General features: G+C 37.0%; 1 protein-coding gene across 1 annotated transcript in view; it reads left to right on the forward strand.

Moving 5' to 3' along the window:
• The first annotated feature begins 5619 nt into the window (after positions 1-5619).
• Positions 5620-22033, forward strand: part of LOC123558582 (SH3 domain-containing protein 19-like) — a 42772-nt gene continuing 26358 nt past the window's right edge. Inside the window, exons 1-7 of the mRNA XM_053544143.1 lie at positions 5620-5741; positions 13990-14070; positions 15005-15203; positions 16215-18220; positions 18730-18831; positions 19563-19647; positions 21494-21677. Coding sequence (XP_053400118.1) covers positions 5666-5741; positions 13990-14070; positions 15005-15203; positions 16215-18220; positions 18730-18831; positions 19563-19647; positions 21494-21677 — 2733 coding nt within the window. The 5' untranslated portion in view covers positions 5620-5665. The remainder of the gene's footprint in view (positions 5742-13989; positions 14071-15004; positions 15204-16214; positions 18221-18729; positions 18832-19562; positions 19648-21493; positions 21678-22033) is intronic.

Here is a 22033-nt window from a genome sequence, read left to right on the forward strand (position 1 = left end):
TTATTACTTCCCACATCCCCATTCCCCGATGGAAAACCATCGCCCCGAGGGTTGGAAGAAGGGTCAGTTTCCCTTTTTAATGCTAACGCCCAAAAAGGTACTAAATGGGCCCCTTTTGAATCTTTGGGTTTTCGCGGGGCCCGGGGGGCGAATCCACGAAACTCCCGCACACGAAACGGTTTCTCTAAACCCCCAAGGTACCGATGGGGATTTTTAAATAGGCAGCCAAAATTAATTTGGGTTTTATAAATATACTTTCCCTCACCCCCCCCAAAATATAATATAATTAATATAGATAATTTTTTCCTTCCCAAATTATGTTATCTTCAGTGTATTTTTATCTTTTTGTTTAAAATGCCTCCGAAAGTAACGCTTTTTAGACATAAGGTAGTATTTCCCTTAAGGATTATTTAAAAACGAAGTTTTGGGGGCGACTACATATTTATTTACTATTTTTAAAAAACATAATTTTACATATGTATCAAAGTTTTAAAAAAAGAGGGGTTTAACCCTTAGCATGTAGATAAATTGTCGTCTGTGGAAAAGTTTTTTTGGTTTTTTTGCTAAAAATTGTAAAGTTCATTAAATTTTCTCCAAAAATTGGGAAAAGGCTAAAGGGTTTTTTAAAATATTTTTAAAACCCGGTGGATTCCTTTAAATTTGGAAACCCCCAAAAAAATTTGAGTAAATTTGAAAAAACTTTCATTTTGTATTGGATGCATAATAAAATTGTTTTTTTTGTTTTTTTAAAGCCGTTTTTCCCAAAAGTAAAATTTTGTTTTAACGGCGGGCAGTTTGCCTTAAACCGTTGGCTGGAATCTTTTTCAGTAAAACCCGTTGTAACTGCCAACTTTCCCCCGGGGGGGGAGAATGTTTTCAAGCAATGTCTTTTTTCAACCCCAGGAGAAAAAAACGCCTCGCCCCAGGATCGAATAGACAGTGCGATCCCCAAGACCTGTGTTTTTTCTCCTAAATTTTTTGTGATTTTTGAACAGTTAAAAGGCAAGGACAATTCCTAAATTTCATCTTTATGCACGTTACAGAAAATCATAAGGAGCAGTATTACGGTATATAATTATCAGTCATTTTAACCCAGTATGTCCAACATGGACCCTTTGCATATAATATGATCCATGGCCAACATATACAATAAACATAGCAATAAGCGTCCAACACGAACTGTATTCCGCGATCTAAATGTGAATGAGTTACATTGAAAAACATAGCAAAAATATTGTTTATACATGTAATATAAATGGCATTTTATCGATGATTTTCTAAATTAAAATATTAAAACATAAAAGTGTTAAAAATGTCACTTGTAAACACGGTAATGTCGCAATGTAAACTAAAGTCTTTCATGTTCAAAATTTACAATAGATAGCTGTCTGCTTTAAAAAGGAAAAAGTATTTCAACAGAAACTCTTTCAAACAACTCATTCAAAGACTGAACTTCAAAAATATGTGCTGCGCTGTGAAGCAAAGTCTTTACAATCAATTAAAATACGCGTAATAATAAGTGATGCTTAATTGTCGTGGTATACATTCGGGTTGATCTTCTTCGGCCGTTTCCCAATCAAACGAGGTTATCAGTTATGAATTTTCAGCATTAAATTTTTACATGTATTAATTAAAACTTACCATTTGGACACGTTGCACATCATTTTGTTGGATCATGAATGGGGTCAGCACACGGGGTATTGAAGCAGTCCACTGACACACACGGGCCCAGGCTAGGGCAGAACAGTTGTAAAGACGTTCTCCTACCTGGTATATTGTGCCGTTATGAACACAAATCGATGTGACTAGGAAACCTCATCCGTTGGCAGTAAAAGCGAGTGAGACTTGTAAACATAACCGAAGCATGACTTTTCCGCAATAGAAAAACTTTGATGAGGACACAAAGTGAAAATAACAAATGAGGACACAAAGCAAAGATAACAAAATTACAGGCGCTCGCTACAGTTTTTCCGTACGGGTCGATATTTACCCCAACACAGTGCCAATTTGGTTGTGTTTCTAATCGATGTAGCTCATTGCATAGTTGGAGCGGTCATCTGCGCATGCCCGGAAGTGATTATCTAATGTCGCGTACGGCAAAAATTCGCAAATTATTGTATGTTCGCATGCATTTAATGTATAATATGTATAATACACTGACTAAAGGTTAGGGTAAGTATCACCATGGTTACAAAATATATACATTTAGAAACACAACCAAATTGGCACGGTGTTGGGGTAACTATCGACCCGTCCGGAAAAGCTGTAGCGAGCGCCTTTAACCCACTAGACTATTTCGCCTACAAATGACTATCCATAAACATTTTATCTATATTGAATATTTAATGTTGCATAGTGTCATTAGGCTAAATGTAGATATAATATGTTTCTGTCTGTGCGGCTGCCTTATTATTATTATAATTAAATTTAATTAAAATCAGTCACGTAATGTTCTTCTGGTATATTAATTTATGACATATTTCGTTGCAATCATATATGTTACGCCGTTCCTGTTGTATATAGACAAAGGCATCGGAAACTAATAATTACTTTGCAATATAGCACCAAGATAATTTTATGACGGATTATCTTTGAACACCCCTGGACTTATTGGACTCAACTGCCACATTATCAAAGTTTATTAGTAACAAGGCATAATTTTACTGTGATTGGAGATAACAACTAAAATGCTGGCAATGATGATAACGATGATTATAAAATTACCGATATCAAAGGGGGAAATTAAGGAGAATACACTCGAGGCACTCTTACATTTGTCTTTCATCCACCTCTTGACATATTAACTTAGGAGTTCAGTCAGTCTAATTTATTATAGTCAGTAGTGCATTGTGTGTATCTGTTTACGCATGTTCACAGAGCAAGGGAGTAAATTTAAAAAAAAAATGAGTTGCAATAACTTTGCCCTTTCTTGGCCAGAATTCATGTGATACATCGCAAAACGCTTTTGGTGGTGTATAGATATAATCTCAATTAAAATAATTGAAATTGTCTTAAAAATAATTTTCTGTTATAATCGCTAGACTAAAGGTTTGTGTAATCATCGTTGTGTTATCTATGTGTTTTCAGTTTCACAGCATGATTTATAGTAATGGCTTGTTTCGTAGATGATGATGGTGATAATGTTGATTATATGATAACGTTATTATTATGGTGATGGTGATGATGATGGTGTGATGATGATTTTGTGAGGAGGAGGAGGATGACATGTTAATATGGTGATACGTTATTTGTTTATACGATCATGATGATATGATGTTGATAGTATGATGATGGTGTTGATGATGATAAAGGTATGACATGATGACAACATGGCGTTGATTGTACGATTTAACGGTATGGTCATAACGATGATGATAATAATTATAGTGACGATGATGATAATGCCATTAAGGAATAACTGCGACTATTAAAATGTCCATCGCTTTGAAGTTGCGAATTAAAAATGTAAAACGATAGTAATTTCAAGAAGGTCCACAGTATAATTTTGCGATATTTAATTCCTATTTTAAAGGAAGTTGCAAAACTCGATTTCATAGCTTGGTCATTACTATTAGCAGTGCTCGCAGCTCCACGGCCATTGATTGACCATATCTTATATTAGTGTTGGTGTTGGTGAACCGTGCCACCAACCGTTAGAGGGGGCCTTGTACCATCCTTTGGTCGGCCATTCAACAAATATCCTCGAACCGGCTGTGACTTAGTTTAGTAGGGCTGCGTCCACCCACCGGCCATTCAGCATAGTCGTGGGTGTTGAGCATAATACTATGTACGAGAAACGCCGTACATATGTTTGCATACCTGTGAACCACCTTTGGACATACCTCTAACACAAGGGTTCGTTGTTGCCGAACAACCATAGCCCCCCTGCTATATGGATCCGCTTCCGGCTCCTAATTGTCTGTCGGATTAGTATGGATATTCAATTAAAAGTGTGGCACGGTGCAGCGGCAGCCGTGGAGCGGGTGTGGCTCTCATACATAAGTCTGCATTTACTCTTCGTGTTTTTGCATCTAGTCGTGACAAAGATTTTAAACAATTTGAATACATGGATTGTAATTTGAGCATCAATGGATTTTCTGCACGAGTGGCAGTGATATATAGACCACCACCAACAGAACAAAACGGTTTAAAGACTAGCGTGTTTCTAGAGGAAGAATGGCCTACTTTCCTAGGCAGGTATGCTACAGTTGATAAAGACATCATCATTGGGGACATGAATTTCCTCTTGATATTCCATCAGACCGAGTGCGTCAGATTTAAAATGAGTTCTTCATTCATGTGGTATGCATCAACATGTGAACGGACCAACCCATGCCCGCGGTCATACATTAGATGTTGTAATAAAACCCGGAACGCAGCAAAATAATATCATGTGCGAGGTCATCGATCCAGGTCTTTGTGACAATACTGGTAATATGTCACAGGAAACACCATGCAATTCACTTCAACGCCTGTGCCACAAAACCAGCTCCGATACGGAAGCAATTTCTTTTCGGAAATTACGCTCTATTGACGTAAGTTCTTTAAACAAACATCTCAGCGTCCCTTGCACTAAATACGTTTCCAGAAAGCGCGACGTGGGGTCAGCTAGTAAATGCATATTCAAAAATATTATCCTTACTCATAGATAAACACGCTCCTTTACGCACAAAAACTATCGTTCTCGACCTGACTGTGCGTGGTTTACAGACGAACCTTCATGAGGCTAAACACTAAAACGCAAGCTTGAGCGGAATTTGGGGTAAATCCAAACTAACCAATCGACCATCAACTTTATAGGGACCAAAGTGCTGCCATGAATAACTCCTAATTCAGGCCCGAACCGACTACTTCTCTGATAAGATGAAGTCGTGTGGCACTGGGCCACAAAAGTTTGGCCAAGATAACCAAAAATCTACTAGGAGACAGCCAAGATGCTTCCCGTCCCCTAAAAACATCATTTAAAGGAACTTGCGCAGAAGTTTAGTGACTTTTTCATCGAGAAAATTGAGAACCCTTAGGAATGATATTATTTCGCATAGCCAAACTGATCGTGATCAGTAGACTTGCATGTTCAGAACACCAAGAAGTACAAACTGTCTTATTGATTTGGCCCACAACGATAGAAGAGGTAGAATAAATTAATACAAAAATCTCCAAACACATCCGCGAACTTGACCCTTTACCAACATGGCTTCTGAAGAAATGTCTCGAGAGCTCTTGCCGCTGATAACAAACATCATAAATCCCTCATAGAATTAGGTTTTGTACCAAAAGAGTTTAAAAGTGCTAGGATAAGACCCCTGCTTAAGAAACCAGGTCTTGAACCAAGCATTTTCAAAAACTACAGGCCTGTATCTAACCTCTCTTTCATTTCAAAAATCTTAGAAAAGGTAGTAGATGCGCGTCTTGAGCGGCACTTGAGTGAAAATGAGCTACATGAGGGACTGCAGTCTGCTTACAGAAAGTTAACCCAGAAAATAGTTGTTTTATAAACAAGTCACGTAAAATGATAAATTTTCAAAATTATGTTCAAAGGCAAAATAAATTTTTAAATTTTGATTGTAGGATTTTAGACTATAAAATCTGATTTGGGTAAATGTTTGAATTTTACGAGATAGATAACCAGTCTGGTCTGGAATGAGTTACGTCCCTTATTCACAAGATGGCAGCCTCTGGGGGAGGACTTGCCCCTTCGCCTCCTAAACGGCCTACTATCATACGTCAGAGTAATGATGCCGGTAAATGATAAATTATTGTATAACTGATTAATTTTGTCAAAAAATCTGGGGTTAAAGTTTTTATACATGTTCGTTATGGTTTGACCGAAAACCCTTGCAAACTTCCTCTCACTTTCTTCTCACTCTGTTTTCTGTTACTTTTGATGTTTACACCTATTGAATTCACGAACGCACTTCATGTTGGAAATGGCTAGGGATCTGGTAACCTGTATATGCACTGTATTATCTGTGTATGTGGTAATAGCTGTGGAAAACTTAAAGCTAGCTATGACGGCAGTGGCTACGATTACGGTACCATTATCCTAGCGTCCAGTTCTAGGATTACAGAAGTTCCGTATTCCTAGACAACCCTATGAGAATAGGCTAGGATTACGGAAGTATTTTAGAGGCATCAAATATTATGTTAGGACGCATAAATGACATTGTAAACTAAACTTATTTCACTTAAGGAAGAGGCTATTCTTACGGTCCCATAGGAATAGCCTCGCAGGCTATTCTTAGGCTCTCCCGTAAGAATAGTGATAAGCCTGCAGGTTGTTATTCCTACGGCAGTTTTTTATTACAATACATAGTACTGAAGTCATTCAACTGATATATTTTCAACCGATTTCGGAAATGACGTGTAAACACACTTGGTCATTGTGTTACAAATAATTTGTCAGGTTTGAATTGCTGCAAACATGTCAAGCTGATGTGTGACAAACGTCCAATTCCTGACTAATGTTCTGTAAATGTTTCATGTATTACTGAAATAAAATATGTTTAAACTAAGTATAAAAATAAATTAAAGGTCAATTAACATGTTTAGAGTGGTGAGAGATTCGTGCTGTTTCGAAAAATTTGCATGCATATAAACGAAACATAGATGAATAATTCTCTAACTGGTTTAGTTGAAAACGTTGGTAAATATTTTTAGTGTTTCAATATTAAAAACATGTGTATTTACATCTACATCTGTACAACCAACAATCATTTTCTGTCAAATTTCACTTAAATAGGTATTTTACACTAACGACAAATTACAAAGAGCCGTAGGAATAGCCACAGGCGGGCTTTTCACTATTCTTACGGGAGAGCCATAAGAATAGCCTGTGAGGCTATTCCTACGGGACCGTAAAAATAGCCACTTCCTTCACTTAATTTCACTATTATTTCGTGCTACTGATCTGCCGTTTTGGATTAGTATATCTTAATGGCGCATTTTTTTCATCAAGTCAACACAAATGGTCTTTAATAGCATACAATATGGTTATAAATCTTAAAAATTCAAAGTATAGAATATTTTTTTTAAATCTAACTTTTACCCTAGCTCATATTTCTGTAATATTTCTGCGCGCCGACATTAATATAGCGTTTAAGATTATACTAACCCAAAATGGCGGAATAATAAGGCAAGCATGAAAAATCGCTATTTTAATTAAGTGAAATAAGTAAGTTTACAGCATCATTTATGCATGTCTTAACATATATCTGATGCCTCTTAAATACTTCCGTAATCCTAGCCTATCCTCATAGGGTTGTTTAGGGATACGGAACTTCCGTAATCCTAGAACCGGAGACTAGGATTACGGTACTGTAATCGTAGCCACTGCCTTAAAGGAAGTGGCTAGGGGTCTGGTAACCGGACCTGTAGATGGAGAGTCTAGCGGTCTGACAATCAATATACATATACTATTGTGTACTATAATATGAAATTAGGTGCTACCTAAAAGGCAAAGCTCCCTTGAAAAATCACCAGTGCCCCATAAAAATTAAAGAAGTGGTGTTATTGCAATGGCTGCAACAAAGCCATTATCCTGTAATAGTCTTCTCTATATAATTATGGAATGAACAAAAATAATAAAGGGAGGTAAAAAATACGTTGATTTAGAAACCTTTCTGAATAGCATAATTAAATATCTATAAGTTTAAGACACTCTTAGGGGTGGTGGTCGGGGATCGAGGTGGATATAACACACTTCATTCCGTAGAGAGGACTATTACCAAATAATGCTGCAACAAAGAGCTTAGTCCAAATAATAGGACGTTTGCGACAGTGTGATAACTTTTGACTTTTGCTGTCCCGTTAGAGGGATGACAACTATAAAATAACTGATCATAAAATAAGTCATCCCAATAAGCCAAATAAGTAAGCCTACAAAGAGCTATAAAATAATGTATTTTATACTTCTTTGGCCATTAATGTCCGTATTAGGAAGTTTTTGTTCTGTTAACTGTATTAATGATAATCCCTAATTTCTGAATGCAATACATGATGTATAAGCTTGGTTTGTCTTAGACTGCATTAAAATTAAATCTTAACATGTGAACGCTTGACAAATATTCTAAACAAAAGAAAGTACGGTATCTATATAGATACATGTATACATCTGCACCAAGATGAAGAGAAAAATGTATTTGAATAATCTCTGTTATTCATATTGAAACATTGTATGAACAATTTTACATAAATTATTATCATAGTTCTGAACCAGTCACTAATAATAAATGCTTCAAATTTAAAAGCTTGGCCTGTGAATGTTTTTTAACATAATAGAATCTCATTAGGCCTATAGCCTAATTAAAGAAATTATGTCTCTTTTCAGGTGAATGTTTGAAAATGAAGACCTAATGTAAATATTTTATGTTCCAATTCCAACATTTATAGAAATCAGAATTTACGTAATCCTGGGATCATAGACAATGACTAATGTAATTCTTTTTAATGTCATTTTGTCAAATTACGTTCTTTTTGGAAGGAAGAATGAGATCAAATTTCTGCCAAAAATTCTGCTATGGTAGACGTCTGGTATGGGAGAATGACAAACATCCATTTATATGTGCAATGTTTGTTTTAAATTCAAAAGACACACCATTTCTAAAAATTACTAATTAGAATTTTGCTCAGAGAAAAAGACTGTTTGCCGAAATTCTAGAAAATCCCTGTTTAAGTTACTGAAAACTGGTAAAAATCTAGGGCTTTTTAAGGTATTAGATCACTAATAGTAATGTTTACAAAATGGCCTTTGCTTGGTATATTCTGAAAGGTAACCGTGTTTTGCACTATTTTGCAATTTTTAAACAACTTTTACCGTGTCTTTTTTTATAAATTTTGTATAACTTATGGTATCTCCTCAAGCTCAAGTAGAGACAAATTTCAAAGTGATGGCCGCTATCCAGAACGTTTGCAGAGAACTCATTTTACCATTAATTTTAATAAAAGAAACATTAAACTATTGGTAAACAATTATAAAACACAAAATAAAAATGTCAATATCATTTTTTCTATGGTGCCTCAAGTAAACGGATTTAATGAGACAGAATTCATACCTCAACATTGAAAAAAAATAAAGTCGAATGCTGTGTTTCTGTTTTGAATTTTGCTTACTTCATTTAAAATAACCTTAGGGCAGACGTAAAACCTACCTAATTTTCTTCCACAATATATAATCTAAGAGTGAAAGCAAAATAGAGAACTTTCACCGCATGTTACTCAATATTTTTAAAGATGTGTAACTCTACCCCTTCTGTGTAAGTAATAAATTCACTTTGAACACCAAGAAATCGCTTATAAAATTCATCTTTTTCCATTTTTGTACAAGAAATCAATAATAAGACAGTCTTGAAAGAAGTAAAAACTTACTAGAAAAAAAAGGAAAATAAGGAGAAAAAAAAATTTGGTCCCAGTAGGGCTTGAACCTACGCCCCCCTAAGAATTGCAATAAAAGTAGGTTTATAGTAGGAATTGAATACTCTTCAAGAAGGAGGTTCTCTATTAGTGATCTAATACCTTAAGGTTAATCTTTTAGCTCCATTTTGATGTTTATTCTAATTTGTATAGCCAACAGTTTTTTTCCAAGTGTAAAACTCTGGTCAGTGATTCACCAGAGCGTGGATGCAATAACTGAATCTATGACATCAGATCAGACCCCTCAATTAGATGTATATATAAAAAAATTCAGTTATGGCAGCGGCCTGAAAATCGTTTCACATTGAAATTTATGTATTACAGCATTTTTTCTATGTAGAAAATTTATTTGGTGCTAATTTCTTACATTGTATCGTCAATCACCTGTTTACATTGTTATTAGCAGTAAGCGGGACACTTTTATAATCCGTAAACAGCAAGTGTCTGCTGACCCCGTTAATTACTATGCGCATAGTCTTCTGGAAGAAAACCGAACAGCTCCGATTCCAATAAATACCACGAATTTTCAACTCTATAGTATACACTAGATCTATATATGTTTTCTTTTTCTCACGTCTAACTGTAATGTGACGCTGTCAGCGCCAGAAGCTCTGCTGTTATTTAAAGCATATAGCTTTGAAACTTATTTTTTTTCTTTTTCTAACATGTATTTTGGGCAAATTATGCCCCCTTTTGGACTTAAAAAATCGTGGTTAAAGTTTTGTGTGCAAGTTACTATCTCCAAAACTAATGCAGATACTGATTTGAAGCTTCACTTGTGTCTTCGGGGCTATAAGACTAGTTGATAGCACCAAGTACCTTAACTCTAACATGCATTTAGCCAAATTATGCTCCCTTTGGGACTTAGAATATCCTGCTTAAAGTTTTGCATGCAAGTACATATTGTAGTTATTATTTAAAGGCATATAGTAGAGATGGTACCTAAAAATTCAAATTGCATCTGATATTATTTTCTGTTGAAAACTTAATACTGGAGTACCTCAATTATATAATGGTTTAATACTTCATTTTTCATGCTGAAAGGCAATATTTGATCCGCAAAATTTGGTCCTACTTGGAAAAGTGAAGCCAGTGACAGATAACTCTCCTAGGACTTTTTAGTTACGAGGACAAAGTACGCATAGATTCGGATGTGTTTCCCCAAAATATAGTTTGGTTCAAGATCTATGAATAATCATTCAAACAAAAAAGTTGAGCATTATCTTTCATTTTCGAACGAAATAATTCAAAGACAATTATTTTTATTCATTACTGCCGATAATTTACAGGTATGGTATGATCATAGCAAAGAAAACATTATTCGTGAGAAAAAATATAAATAGACCATAAGAATTTTACGACATCGAATCCCTCAACAATTTACAAAATTCGTTTGCCAAGAATAATCAAGGCCTCAAAATGTATGAGTTAAAAACAGAGCGATATAAAAATATATATTCTATCTGATGGTCACACCAAAACCATACCAAAAACTGTGCCGAAAGAAGTTATTTCACTTTTTTATGACACACACCTTGTGTTTACAAATGTACCTAATTTGCATATTGACCGAGGCGTGTGGAATCGCATTTACCTTGTGGAATCAGCTGTTACAGAAACTTCTGTTAATATAATGCAGACGTCCTTTAGTATAAATAAAATGGTTGTGTTAGTTAAAAAGAAATGACAATCACCTTTCTTTAGCTAATCCATCAAAGTAACGAAGCCGGTTTTGCTGTCAAAAGTTCCGGTATTGACTGTACGGTGCTATGTTAAAATATTGCTAACGTGAGATAAGTGATATGCGCTTCAGTTTTGCACCTGATTTGTTGTTGTTGTCATTGAATACGTATCCTTAGGTACCATCTCTACATATAGTTTTGAAACTTATTCTTTCTTTTTCTATGTCTGTGTATCCGCCGCGATTTCACCGCGAAACAGCGTGTTCGGCGAGCACTGTGTCCGGACACGCTGTTCACCGCGATTTGCGGTGAAATCACCCAGCTGGGTGGTCAAATTTCTTTGAACACACTTGTCTGGTGTCACGGTGATGGGTGTCCATTGGAACTTTTCATTTTGGACGTACCCAACTGTACCAACCTCATTGGACCAAGTCCCATAACTCTGACGTGTTTTGGCCAAACTATGCCCCCTTTTGGACTTAGAATATCCTGGTTAAAGTTTTGCGTGCAAGTTACTAAAGATCTCCAAAACTAAAGCAGATACTGGATTTTTCAATCCTATAGATATTTTAACATTTAGGTAATATTCCTGCTTCTGGGACAGCAATTCGAATAGTTGAGCATTGGCTGTCTTATGGACAGCTCTTGTTTTCTTAGGACCAAAGGATTATAAATACTTGTTTCCTGTCACTTGCTATATTTGAAACCACAAAAAATATGAGAGCAAATTTTGAAGACATCTTTTTTTGAGAGATAAATCTTCTCTCTGCTAATACCATTTTTAGTGACCAGACCCCTAGCTACTGCCTTTCATGTTAGGAGCCTTAACATGAAGCATTTCATGTATGTACAAGTCTTGGAAAGTGGTACAGTGGAACTCCTGGTTTCCAAACCCCTTGCAAAGAATATGCCTTTTTATGCCCCTGAAGGGAGGCATATTAGTTTTCAACTGCCATTCGTTAGTCACAACGTTAACTTTTTGCATGAAGGCACTTTACTCGCGAACCACTGCACCCAGGACCATCAGACTTCACATGCTGATAGTACTTATTGAGTACACGACCCCTACTGACTTTGGGGTCACCAGATCAAAGATCAAGGTCACCAGGTCAAAGGTCAAGGCGCTGCGGGGGGCATTTGTCACCATTAGTGACAGCTCTTGTTTTTCATCATTCCAAGCCTTCTCTTTGATCTGAGCCATTGGAAAATTTGCACTTGTAGATATTTCCTGAAATTTAAACTACTGAAGCCGACTATTTGCCAAGAGAACTTTGTGTTCGTAAACACTAGCAGAAAGTGATGTTGATGGCTCAGAACCGCAGAAATGTAATCATGTGTACAACTTATAAACTAAACAGGAAGCAAGTAGACGGTTGGCGGTTGCTGCATGTAATATCTTGTATGTGTGTAATGGTTGTTTATGTGTTTCAAAGTATAAGCAGCTAAAAATAAAGAAGAATGTCTGTATTTTCTTTCTTAATTGGTGCACTAAACTGTGCAAAAAATATGCAGTTATTTTTCCTTTTCATGAATTATCAGTTTTGTGTTAGTTTGTCTTGAATACATCTTCTGTTCTGAAGTTTAAGAAGGGAGGATATAGAAATGCTGTTTGTCTGCTATTATTCCTCTTACTCCTGAGACTGAGTTAAAGAAAAGCAGTTTAATTTAATCTAATTTAGTGTAATACTATATAGCGGGTTATTTCTGCGGTCAAAATATTCTGTGTTTTGGCCCCAAAAAAATGTGAAACAAATTTCTGCGTGTTTAATTTCTGCGTTTTCACTTAAAAGGAAGAGAAATTTCTGCGTTTTCGATGCCAAGGAGGAGGTAATTCCTCGCAAGATCGGACGTTGTGAGAATGATAGCCTATGAAAACAATAAACTAAATTACTGGTAACTGCAGTAAAGTATCTTTGCATTTAATGAATACATTGTAGGATATAATAACTTGCGAAATGAAAAAATATAAGTCCAACAAAATGAATTATTGCACAAACAGCAACTGCAAACTACGGTATATATATAACGGTTACACTTATATAAAGATTACTAAAGTATACCTAGTTTAGAAGATTGCCACAAGGGATTGATAAGAACAACACAAGTGAAATTCACTCAGCTTATTTCATTCACAAAAGAAAAACGTTTTCTGCGCGATTGACAGTTAGGACCATGATTGACCATCATATCTAATTATCATGATTATACCATTATCTGTAATTGTTAGATGGCGGCGGTAATAATCAATAATTTGACCAGGCCATTGTGAACTTCAGATTACCTCGGGTAACATAGCGTGAAACAACGTTTGTGAAATTAAAAAAAATGCAGATTTTTTGCGTTTTAAATTTTTGCTGGATGAATATTCTGCTGGAAATATTTTTGCGATTCTACCGAGAGACCGCAGAAACGTAGAAATATTACCCCCACAGAAATAACCCGCTATATGGTAGTTAAGAGTCCAATAACTAAGGCTAATTAAAAACTGGAGGTACAGGGCTAGATGTGCAGCAGTCTTGGATGCTGGAGCTAGACTGTTCTTTATAGGAGAAGAGGAAGCTGTGATGGTATTAGTTAAAGATGATGGGATTGATATATGAGCCGTGCCATGAGAAAACTATCATAGTGGCTTTGCGACCAGCATGGATCTAGACTAGCCTGCGCATACGCGCAGTCTGGTCAGGATCCATGCTGTTCGCTAACAGTTTCTCTAATTGCAATAGGCTTTGAAAGCGAACAGCATGGATCCTGACCAGACTGCGTGGATGCGCAGGCTGGTCTGGATCCATGCTGGTTGCAAACGCACTATGTTGATTTTCTCATGGCATGGCTCATATTATTAAAATAATAAAGCAGATTAATTATTGCTAACATTGTATGCATACTTTCTACATTGCAGGGCCTCCAGTTCCCTCTAGACCAGCACCACCAGTGCCAGGTGGAGCGCGTCCACCGCCTGCAGTGCCTCACAGACCAAATGGTACACATGTCAGCTTGTTTTATAACATACATACATTCTAATGAGTAATATTTGTGGCAGAGTAATTAGTTTATTACTTGCTCTCCCAAGAAGAGGATGTATGTTGTTCTGCTTGTTGTCTGTAACTAAATAGTCCATCAGTTGATCGACTGTTTGATTTCCAACCAACAACAAGAGTGATTACATGTGGTCAGTAGATGACTCATTTCATATTTGGGGTCAAAAGGTTGAAAGGTTAAGGTTACAATGGCAGTGAGACTGAAAATGGTTGCTGCAGAACAGCTGAAAATGGCTTTTATCGTAGTCTTGAGATTTCATGCAGTGGTTGCCTGTGATCAGTAGATGACCTTTAGTATTTTGTGGTCAAAGGTCAAGGTGACAGTGACCTTGAAACTGAAAAAAGCATTTCTGATCAATATCTGGTATAATTTTGAGCTTAGGTCCATCAAATTTCATTGAATGTGGCTGCATAAAAATGTGGGTCAGTTCCTTAAGGGTGACCTTGACATTGAAAACAATATCTTGTCAAGAAGTGGAGAATTTTTAGGTCTTTTGCCTTATGGTGGATAGGATGGTTGCCTATGGTCATTAGGTCAAAGTTCATGGTCAAAGCGTATAGAATTGCATACACAGTTGCCTCCAACAGGCCAACATGGGGACACAAGTGTATAATGACAGAGGCTTCTGGTAGAGCATATAATAATCTGGGGGTGTCACAAAATAAGATAAAATGTTTAAGAGAATTCGTTGTTTTTCTTCATACAGATTCATACTCGAAAAGCAAGGTGTTCTGCAAAACAAACAAATACCAGCATAAGCAGTAGCAAAATAAACAAAATAAAAGCAAATTCAAGCAATTTCAAGCTGTTTTGCCTGTCAGAATTCCTTTTTCATCTTTACAAAAAAATTAAGTCAGAAATTGCTTCCATTTCAGATCAAGTGCCTTCAAGACCACAACCGCCTCCACCCACCAGGCCTGCAGAGCCAGTGAGACCTCAGCCTCCACCTCCCACAAGGCCAGCTGAGGTAACCAGACCTCAGCCACCGCCACCATCAAGACCTGCGGAGGTGTCGAGAACAAAGCCCACAATCACAAAACCTCCAGATAAATCCAATAATGCATCAGTTAAGAAGTAAGTTGAAAGTTTGAGCTTTCTGTTTGGGGACTTGCCTGTAATAGGGTTATTAAAATAGAAGCTCAGTCTGGGATGCTGTATTCGTCTCGAGTGGATTTTTGCTAGATTGGACTGTGATCTGACCTTGCAAAATCCAGAAGAGCCGAATACAAAATGCCAGATTTAGCTACTGTTATAATGACCCATTTATTATATATCTCCACCTTTTTGTTTGGTGTTTTGTTATTGAACGAAAACTTCAAATGTTTATCGATGTTTTTATGTGCCCTATTTATAGAACTGTGTCATGTCATGCATATTAATAAAAGTAGTCCTGTAACATACAATACAGAAGGTACAATACGGAATTTATTTCTGCCTGTTCATATTTACTTGTGAAATACAAGCCAATTTTTTTACAGAGTTTATATAGGTATGTAGTAACTGTATTGTCTATTGTAGATAAGGTAATATTTGCTATGGTTTTAATTTCACTTATATTGCAAACAGAGCAACATATGAATGCAAAACATACAATTAGTTAGCAGCATTATCTCTAAATGCGTAACTATGAATTTCAGGTTCCTAACTTGGCAGAAATGTCAGTCGTCAAAATGATATTATTTATTTTACATTATATTATTTTAAAATTAACTCTTGTCTCTCAGTCTCGACTGCATGTCAAGGATAAGGGTTCTATTTTATATGTGTGTATAAAAAGCTTACAAATAGGTCATTGAAGCTTAAAAACTGTTGAGAGTTAATCTTTAAAGTGTGTGCTTATCTGGAAAGAAAGTTCTGTGACAGTTTCCTTTATTTTGTTGAACATAAGTATGCATGGAAAAGCTTCTTTGTCTTTTCTTAGTACCAAAAGAATAAAAACAATATTAGACAAATTTCACTGGCTGAAGTTTGAGCTTTTTTCTACACAAATGTGTATTGATAAAGTTAGAAAAGAAGTGAAATATATGACGATAAGATATTATATTTTTTAAATTTGATATGTAAATCTTATTTTTACCTTTACAGAAGACCAGAAATTACAATTGTGAGTGCGAGACCAATGAGTGAAATTGGATTCAGGGATTCCAAACCTTCAGCACCATCAAACGACTCTGCAAATGCAGACAGCCATCCTCCCATACAGCCATCACCAACAGGAGAGAAAATGTCCCTAAATCCAGCTCAAGCCCCAGCCCCAGCTCCCAGGGCTTCACCAAGGGGAGACAAACAGGAAAAACCACAGGACAGGACTGACTCAAGAGGACTTTCTAGAGGTGCACCTCCTCCAGTGCCAAGAAATTCAGTGATAAGAAATAATGTTGAAAAGGAAGAAAGTAGTACAGATATTGAACACAAAACTGAAGAAGTAAAAACTGTCCCGCATAGAGGCCAGCCACCCCCCGTGCCTAGACCAACTATAATAAAACCGAATGTGCCCCCTTCTGTACCCTCAGGAAGGCCACCTCCAGCTTTACCAGGCAGACCCCCTGCCTCACCAAAGGACCCTCATCAGGGTTTCCCATCAGAACATTTATCAGAACAAAAGTCAGGTAACATTGAATCACATCCAAGTCCACCTCCTAAACCACGGGGTGCACCTCCTCCAGTGCCTAGAAATCCTTCAGTGAGGAATAAGCTACCATCCCCTATAGTGCCTCGTAAAACAGATGATCTATCAAATGAAATCCATCAAGATTCACATGTTGACACGGACTCAAACGAGAAGTCAGAACAAATTGAAGATGTTAGTGAACTTTATGCAGTGATTAATAAACCTAAAAGACCTACAATAATTAGGCCTGGCAGACCAAGTGCTAAATCTGAAACTGAACCAAAGTTGGAAAATGAAGTAAAACCTGCAGATGAGATTAAACCTAAAGTTTCCCCAACCCCTAGGATAAGTAAAAACATAGAACATGAAACTGAATCAAAAGTTACAGAAAATTCTGAGGACCTAAGAGAAGGTTTGTCTGAAAATGTTAATGATGGAAACCCAGTTCCTGAATTCCTTAGAAAAAAGTTAAAACCAACTGTAGATGTAGGTGATAGAAATGTAGATGAGTCAGGACCCACTGCAGGCGGTGGGCCTAATGTACCACTTAAACCCAGACCCCAGTCTACCAGGGGCCCTCCCCCAGCAACAAAACCTAAACCTTCTGTTCTTCCAAAGCCTCAAGTTGCTGCAAAACCACAGTCAACTGTAAAAGTAAATGAGACTGGTACACACAAACACATTGTAGGGACAGAAGCAGAAACAGAAAAGAAAGAAAACAATGACCAGTCTGTCTCACCTCAAAGTGAACAAGTTAGAACTGAAATTAATGAAGCTTCTCAGAACGTGAAACCTGCAACGAAAAGACCTACAATAATTCGTCCAAGTAGATCAGTGAAATCTGGTAGTGTAGAAAATGTAAATCAGGAGAATAGTTCAAGGAAGACTGATTCTGATAAACCTTATCTATTCAGTGATGACAGTGCCATAGGTTCACAGCCACATACACAACCACCACTTCCTAATAAAAGACCTGTATCGATGATAAATATCCATAAGGCAGTGGAAAATGAAGATAACCATATTTCAGAAAATCTCCAAAGTAATTCCTCAAGATCATCAGAAAATGTAAGCGAAACCTTAAGACCTAAACCTTCACCAAGACCTGCAGCAAGGTCTAGACCTGTGACAATGATTGTTCCTCCTGTGTCCCGGCCACCATTGCCTAATGCTGGGCCAAAGATAGATAAATCTAGTTTGCCCCCAAGACCTCAGGGAAGACCCCCTCCAAAGCCGCAAGTCTCTGAGACGGAACAGGATCATGTAAAAGATGATACACATAATGAATTAAGTGATGAGAAGCCAAGCTTGCGTGTTCCTTTTGGTGTATCAGTTCTTCCGAGGCCGGAGACTGAATGTTCCGGTCCACCTAAACCAGTACGAAGACCCCCTCCACCAAAGACATCAGCACACAAATCATCCGACTCTTCAGACGAGGAGGAATTCATAACCGCCAAAGAGAAACCTGATCGACCATCTGGTAATGTATTGAGTTATATATATGTCACTAATTTTCTGGCAATGTTTGCATTTATGGATGTCCAGGTTAACTTATGAATAGTCCAATACTAGTATATTTCAGAGGTTGGCCATTATGCCGCGAATATTCTGACTTGCAAACTTACTTTGATTTAAAAATTAGTGAATTTTTAGCTTTGTGATAACTGATTTAAAATATTGTCATTTAAGTTGGTTTACAAGAATTGTTTTGTTTCATCTTCATTACTGTATGAATTTCCTAAACTCAACCTCAGTTAACCTTTAGCTTGCTAAATTTCTAAAATGAACTTGCCCATCATTCAGTTTGGGTAGACTAAGTACCATTTATTATTCGAAGGGGTGTTCACTGAAAATTTACTGACTGAATAACGAACAGTGCAGACCATGATCAGCCTGCACATCCGTACAGGCTGATCTTGGTCTGCACTGGTTGCAATAGCAGAATCACTTCCTGCCAGCAGGTTAAAGGTTAAAATGTTTTGTTTGCAGCTGGACCAGCTCGAAAGGTTTCAGCTTCTGTACGGAAAGACTCGAGTGGGGATGAACCAAAGAAACCGCCTCGTCCAGGTGCTCCACCTCCCACACATAAAGGTACAGTAAACCCTACTTAAATTCATTACAATAGTTTATGAAAGTGTATTGTGATATTTTCTTTCTAAGAACAGTTTTATTTGCAGAAGATAGTATTGTTAATGGATTTGAAAAAGATATCGTCTCGAGACGAAGTGCAGAGCGCATGTTCTGGATGGTTCGCTTCAAGGTTAAGGTCACACTTAGGGGTCAAAGGTCATATGAGTTTGTTTCATGCATGCACTGTAACTGTTGAACTGCTTGAAGGATTTTAAAGAAACTTGGCACAAATGTTCACCACATTGAGACGATTGCAGGGCTCATGTTTTTCTTGCATACTATATTTTACCAACTGTAGGATAAATAAAATGAAACGAAAGACTTTCTTTGTAGCAGTCTTTCTTATTGTGGCGTTTTTAAACATAGTGCTGGAAATAAACATGTGTAAACTGAAATTATGTTTCAAAGTCACACAGCAACAGAGTCGGGTTTAGTTTTATCATTTGTTGCATAACATTTTTTTTAAATCCAGAAATATACTATAGGGAAGAAAGAGCAAATATCAACGTATTTGATTTTTATCAAATTTTGTATAAATAATATAAAACCAGTGCACAAATCCTTAGTTTTACTGGCATGTATAAAATCACCAGACAGCCCAGCCCAGTGTGCAAGAAATCTTATTCCAAAACTTTTTAGTTGCTCTTATATTATCATTTATTTAGAGAAAAGAAAATTGTGATACATTTTAGATGATCATGATGAAGAATCTGTGAAGAAGAGGCCGCCAAAACCTGAGGGTAGACCACACAGACCAATGTCCATGCCTGTGAAACAGTGAGTCTAAAATTTCATTGTTTCATTAACATTTACTTCTTCAGTATGGCATATTAAATTGATGGAGGATAGGCTTCCTTCTAGCTTTACACAGATTTAACCTTTACCCTGCTAAATTTCTAAAATGGATTAGTCAATCATTCAATTTGGGCTGTACCACTTGTTTATCAAAAGGGTGTTCATCTTAATACCAAACAGTGCAGTGCTGTGATTCTGCCTTTGCGACCAGCACAGACCAAGATCAGCTCATGATCTGTGCTGGTCACAAAGGCAGAATCACAGCAGGCTAAACGTTAAATTACATGTATATGGTTTAAGAATTTTAATGTAGTATGAACTTATTTATAGTAAATTGATTAAAGAGAAAGTTCTCACAACTTGTGTTTACTATGCTTTGTGACTGCTTCCTTTGAACTAGGCTGTATTACTGCTTTCTGTTAACTAGGCTCTTTGACTGCTTCCTGTTATCTCTTCTCTGTGACTGCTTCCTATCCTAATAACTATGCTCTATGTCTGCTTCCTGTTAACTATGCATTATGGCTGCTTCCTGTTAACTATACAGTATGACTGATTGCTGTTAACTATACAGTATGTCTGCTTCCTGTTAACTATGCAGTATGGCTGCTTCCTGTTAACTATGCAGTATGGCTGCTTTCTGTTAACTATACAGTATGACTGATTCCTGTTAACTATGACAGCTATCTACTAACTGTGCTTTATGACTTCTTCCTAATAACTACTCTCTATGTCTGCTTCCTGTTAACTATTTTCTTTGACTGCTTCCTTTTAACAGTGCTCTGTGACTGCTTTCTGGTAATTATTTGTTATAGCTGCTTCCTTTTAACTATTTTCAATGACTGCTTCCTTTTAACTCTACTATATGACTGCTTCCTGTTAACTGCTTTGTTGCTGCTTCCTTTTTAAATGTGCTTTATGACTGTGACTGCTTCCTGTTAACTGTGCTGTATGGCTACTTCCTGTTAACTGTGCTTGTGACTGCTTCCTGTTAACTGTGCTGTATGACTGCTTCCTGTTAACTGTGATGTATGACTGCTTCCTGTTAACTGTGCTGTATGACTGCTTCCTGTTAACTGTGCTGTATGACTGCTTCCTGTTAACTGTGCTGTATGACTGCTTCCTGTTAACTGTGCTGTATGACTGCTTCCTGTTAACTGTGCTGTATGACTGCTTCCTGTTAACTGTGCTATATGACTGTGCTGTATGACTGCTTCCTGTTAACTGTGCTGTATGACTGCTTCCTGTTAACTGTGCTATATGACTGTGCTGTATGACTGCTTCCTGTTAACTGTGCTATATGACTGTGCTGTATGACTGTTTCCTGTTAACTGTGCTATATGACTGTGCTGTATGACTGCTTCCTGTTAACTGTGCTATATGACTGTGCTGTATGACTGCTTCCTGTTAACTGTGCTATATGACTGTGCTGTATGACTGCTTCCTGTTAACTGTGCTATATGACTGTGCTGTGTGACTGCTTCCTGTTAACTGTGCTATATGACTGTGCTGTATGACTGCTTCCTGTTAACTGTGCTGTATGACTGTTTCCTGTTAACTGTGCTGTATGACTGCTTCCTGTTAACTGTGCTGTATGACTGCTTCCTGTTAACTGTACTCAAACCTTGATAAGGAATTGAGGAGACAGTGGTCAAATTCCACTTCCACAGGGATTTTAATCTGTGACTTCCAGGTTAGGAGTCTTATGCTCTACTCCTGCACATAATATGTCCATAAAGTATTGATTTGAAATGCATGATTGCACATTCTTCTCATAAAATTTACAAGAATAAGCACCAGAGTACAATTAAATTAATTGTGGTAATTTCAGGAGTCCACCTTCAAAATCTCCTCCACAGAAACCTCAAGGTCTAAGGTCAGGTAAGAAGGGCTTACCCCAGTTACCACAAAGGCCAAAGCCGGGTCATCCCCTGTACTTCCACATGATGCAAGTGCCACATGGAATAGCTGTACATGAGTACACTGCTCTACATGATGATGAGCTCAGTTTCAAGGTAAACTTGTGTTAGCAAACTAAGATTTGACACCAGTCTGAAATCTCTTGCATCTGACTGGTTGTTACTGAGCACAATTTTGAAATTGACCAATGACAAGGTTGGAGTGTGAGTCTGGTCTTCAGTCTCAATTTTATAACATTGTGAGCAAGGTTATTAAAGGGGAAGGCAATGTTGTCCTAATGTTAATTCCATCTGCTGGGGTTTCTTAAATCATGTAAAGAGGTGAAAGAATTTTCAAAACCGGCTTAAAAATTAGAATGTTATGAGCATTTAAATATTTTATCAAACTGACGACCATTTTGTTTCCATGGCAGCAAAAAACAAAATTATATATATTTGAACTGTATTTACTT

The sequence above is a fragment of the Mercenaria mercenaria genome, chromosome 5, assembly GCF_021730395.1.
Source record: "Mercenaria mercenaria strain notata chromosome 5, MADL_Memer_1, whole genome shotgun sequence".
Lineage (NCBI taxonomy): Eukaryota > Metazoa > Mollusca > Bivalvia > Venerida > Veneridae > Mercenaria > Mercenaria mercenaria.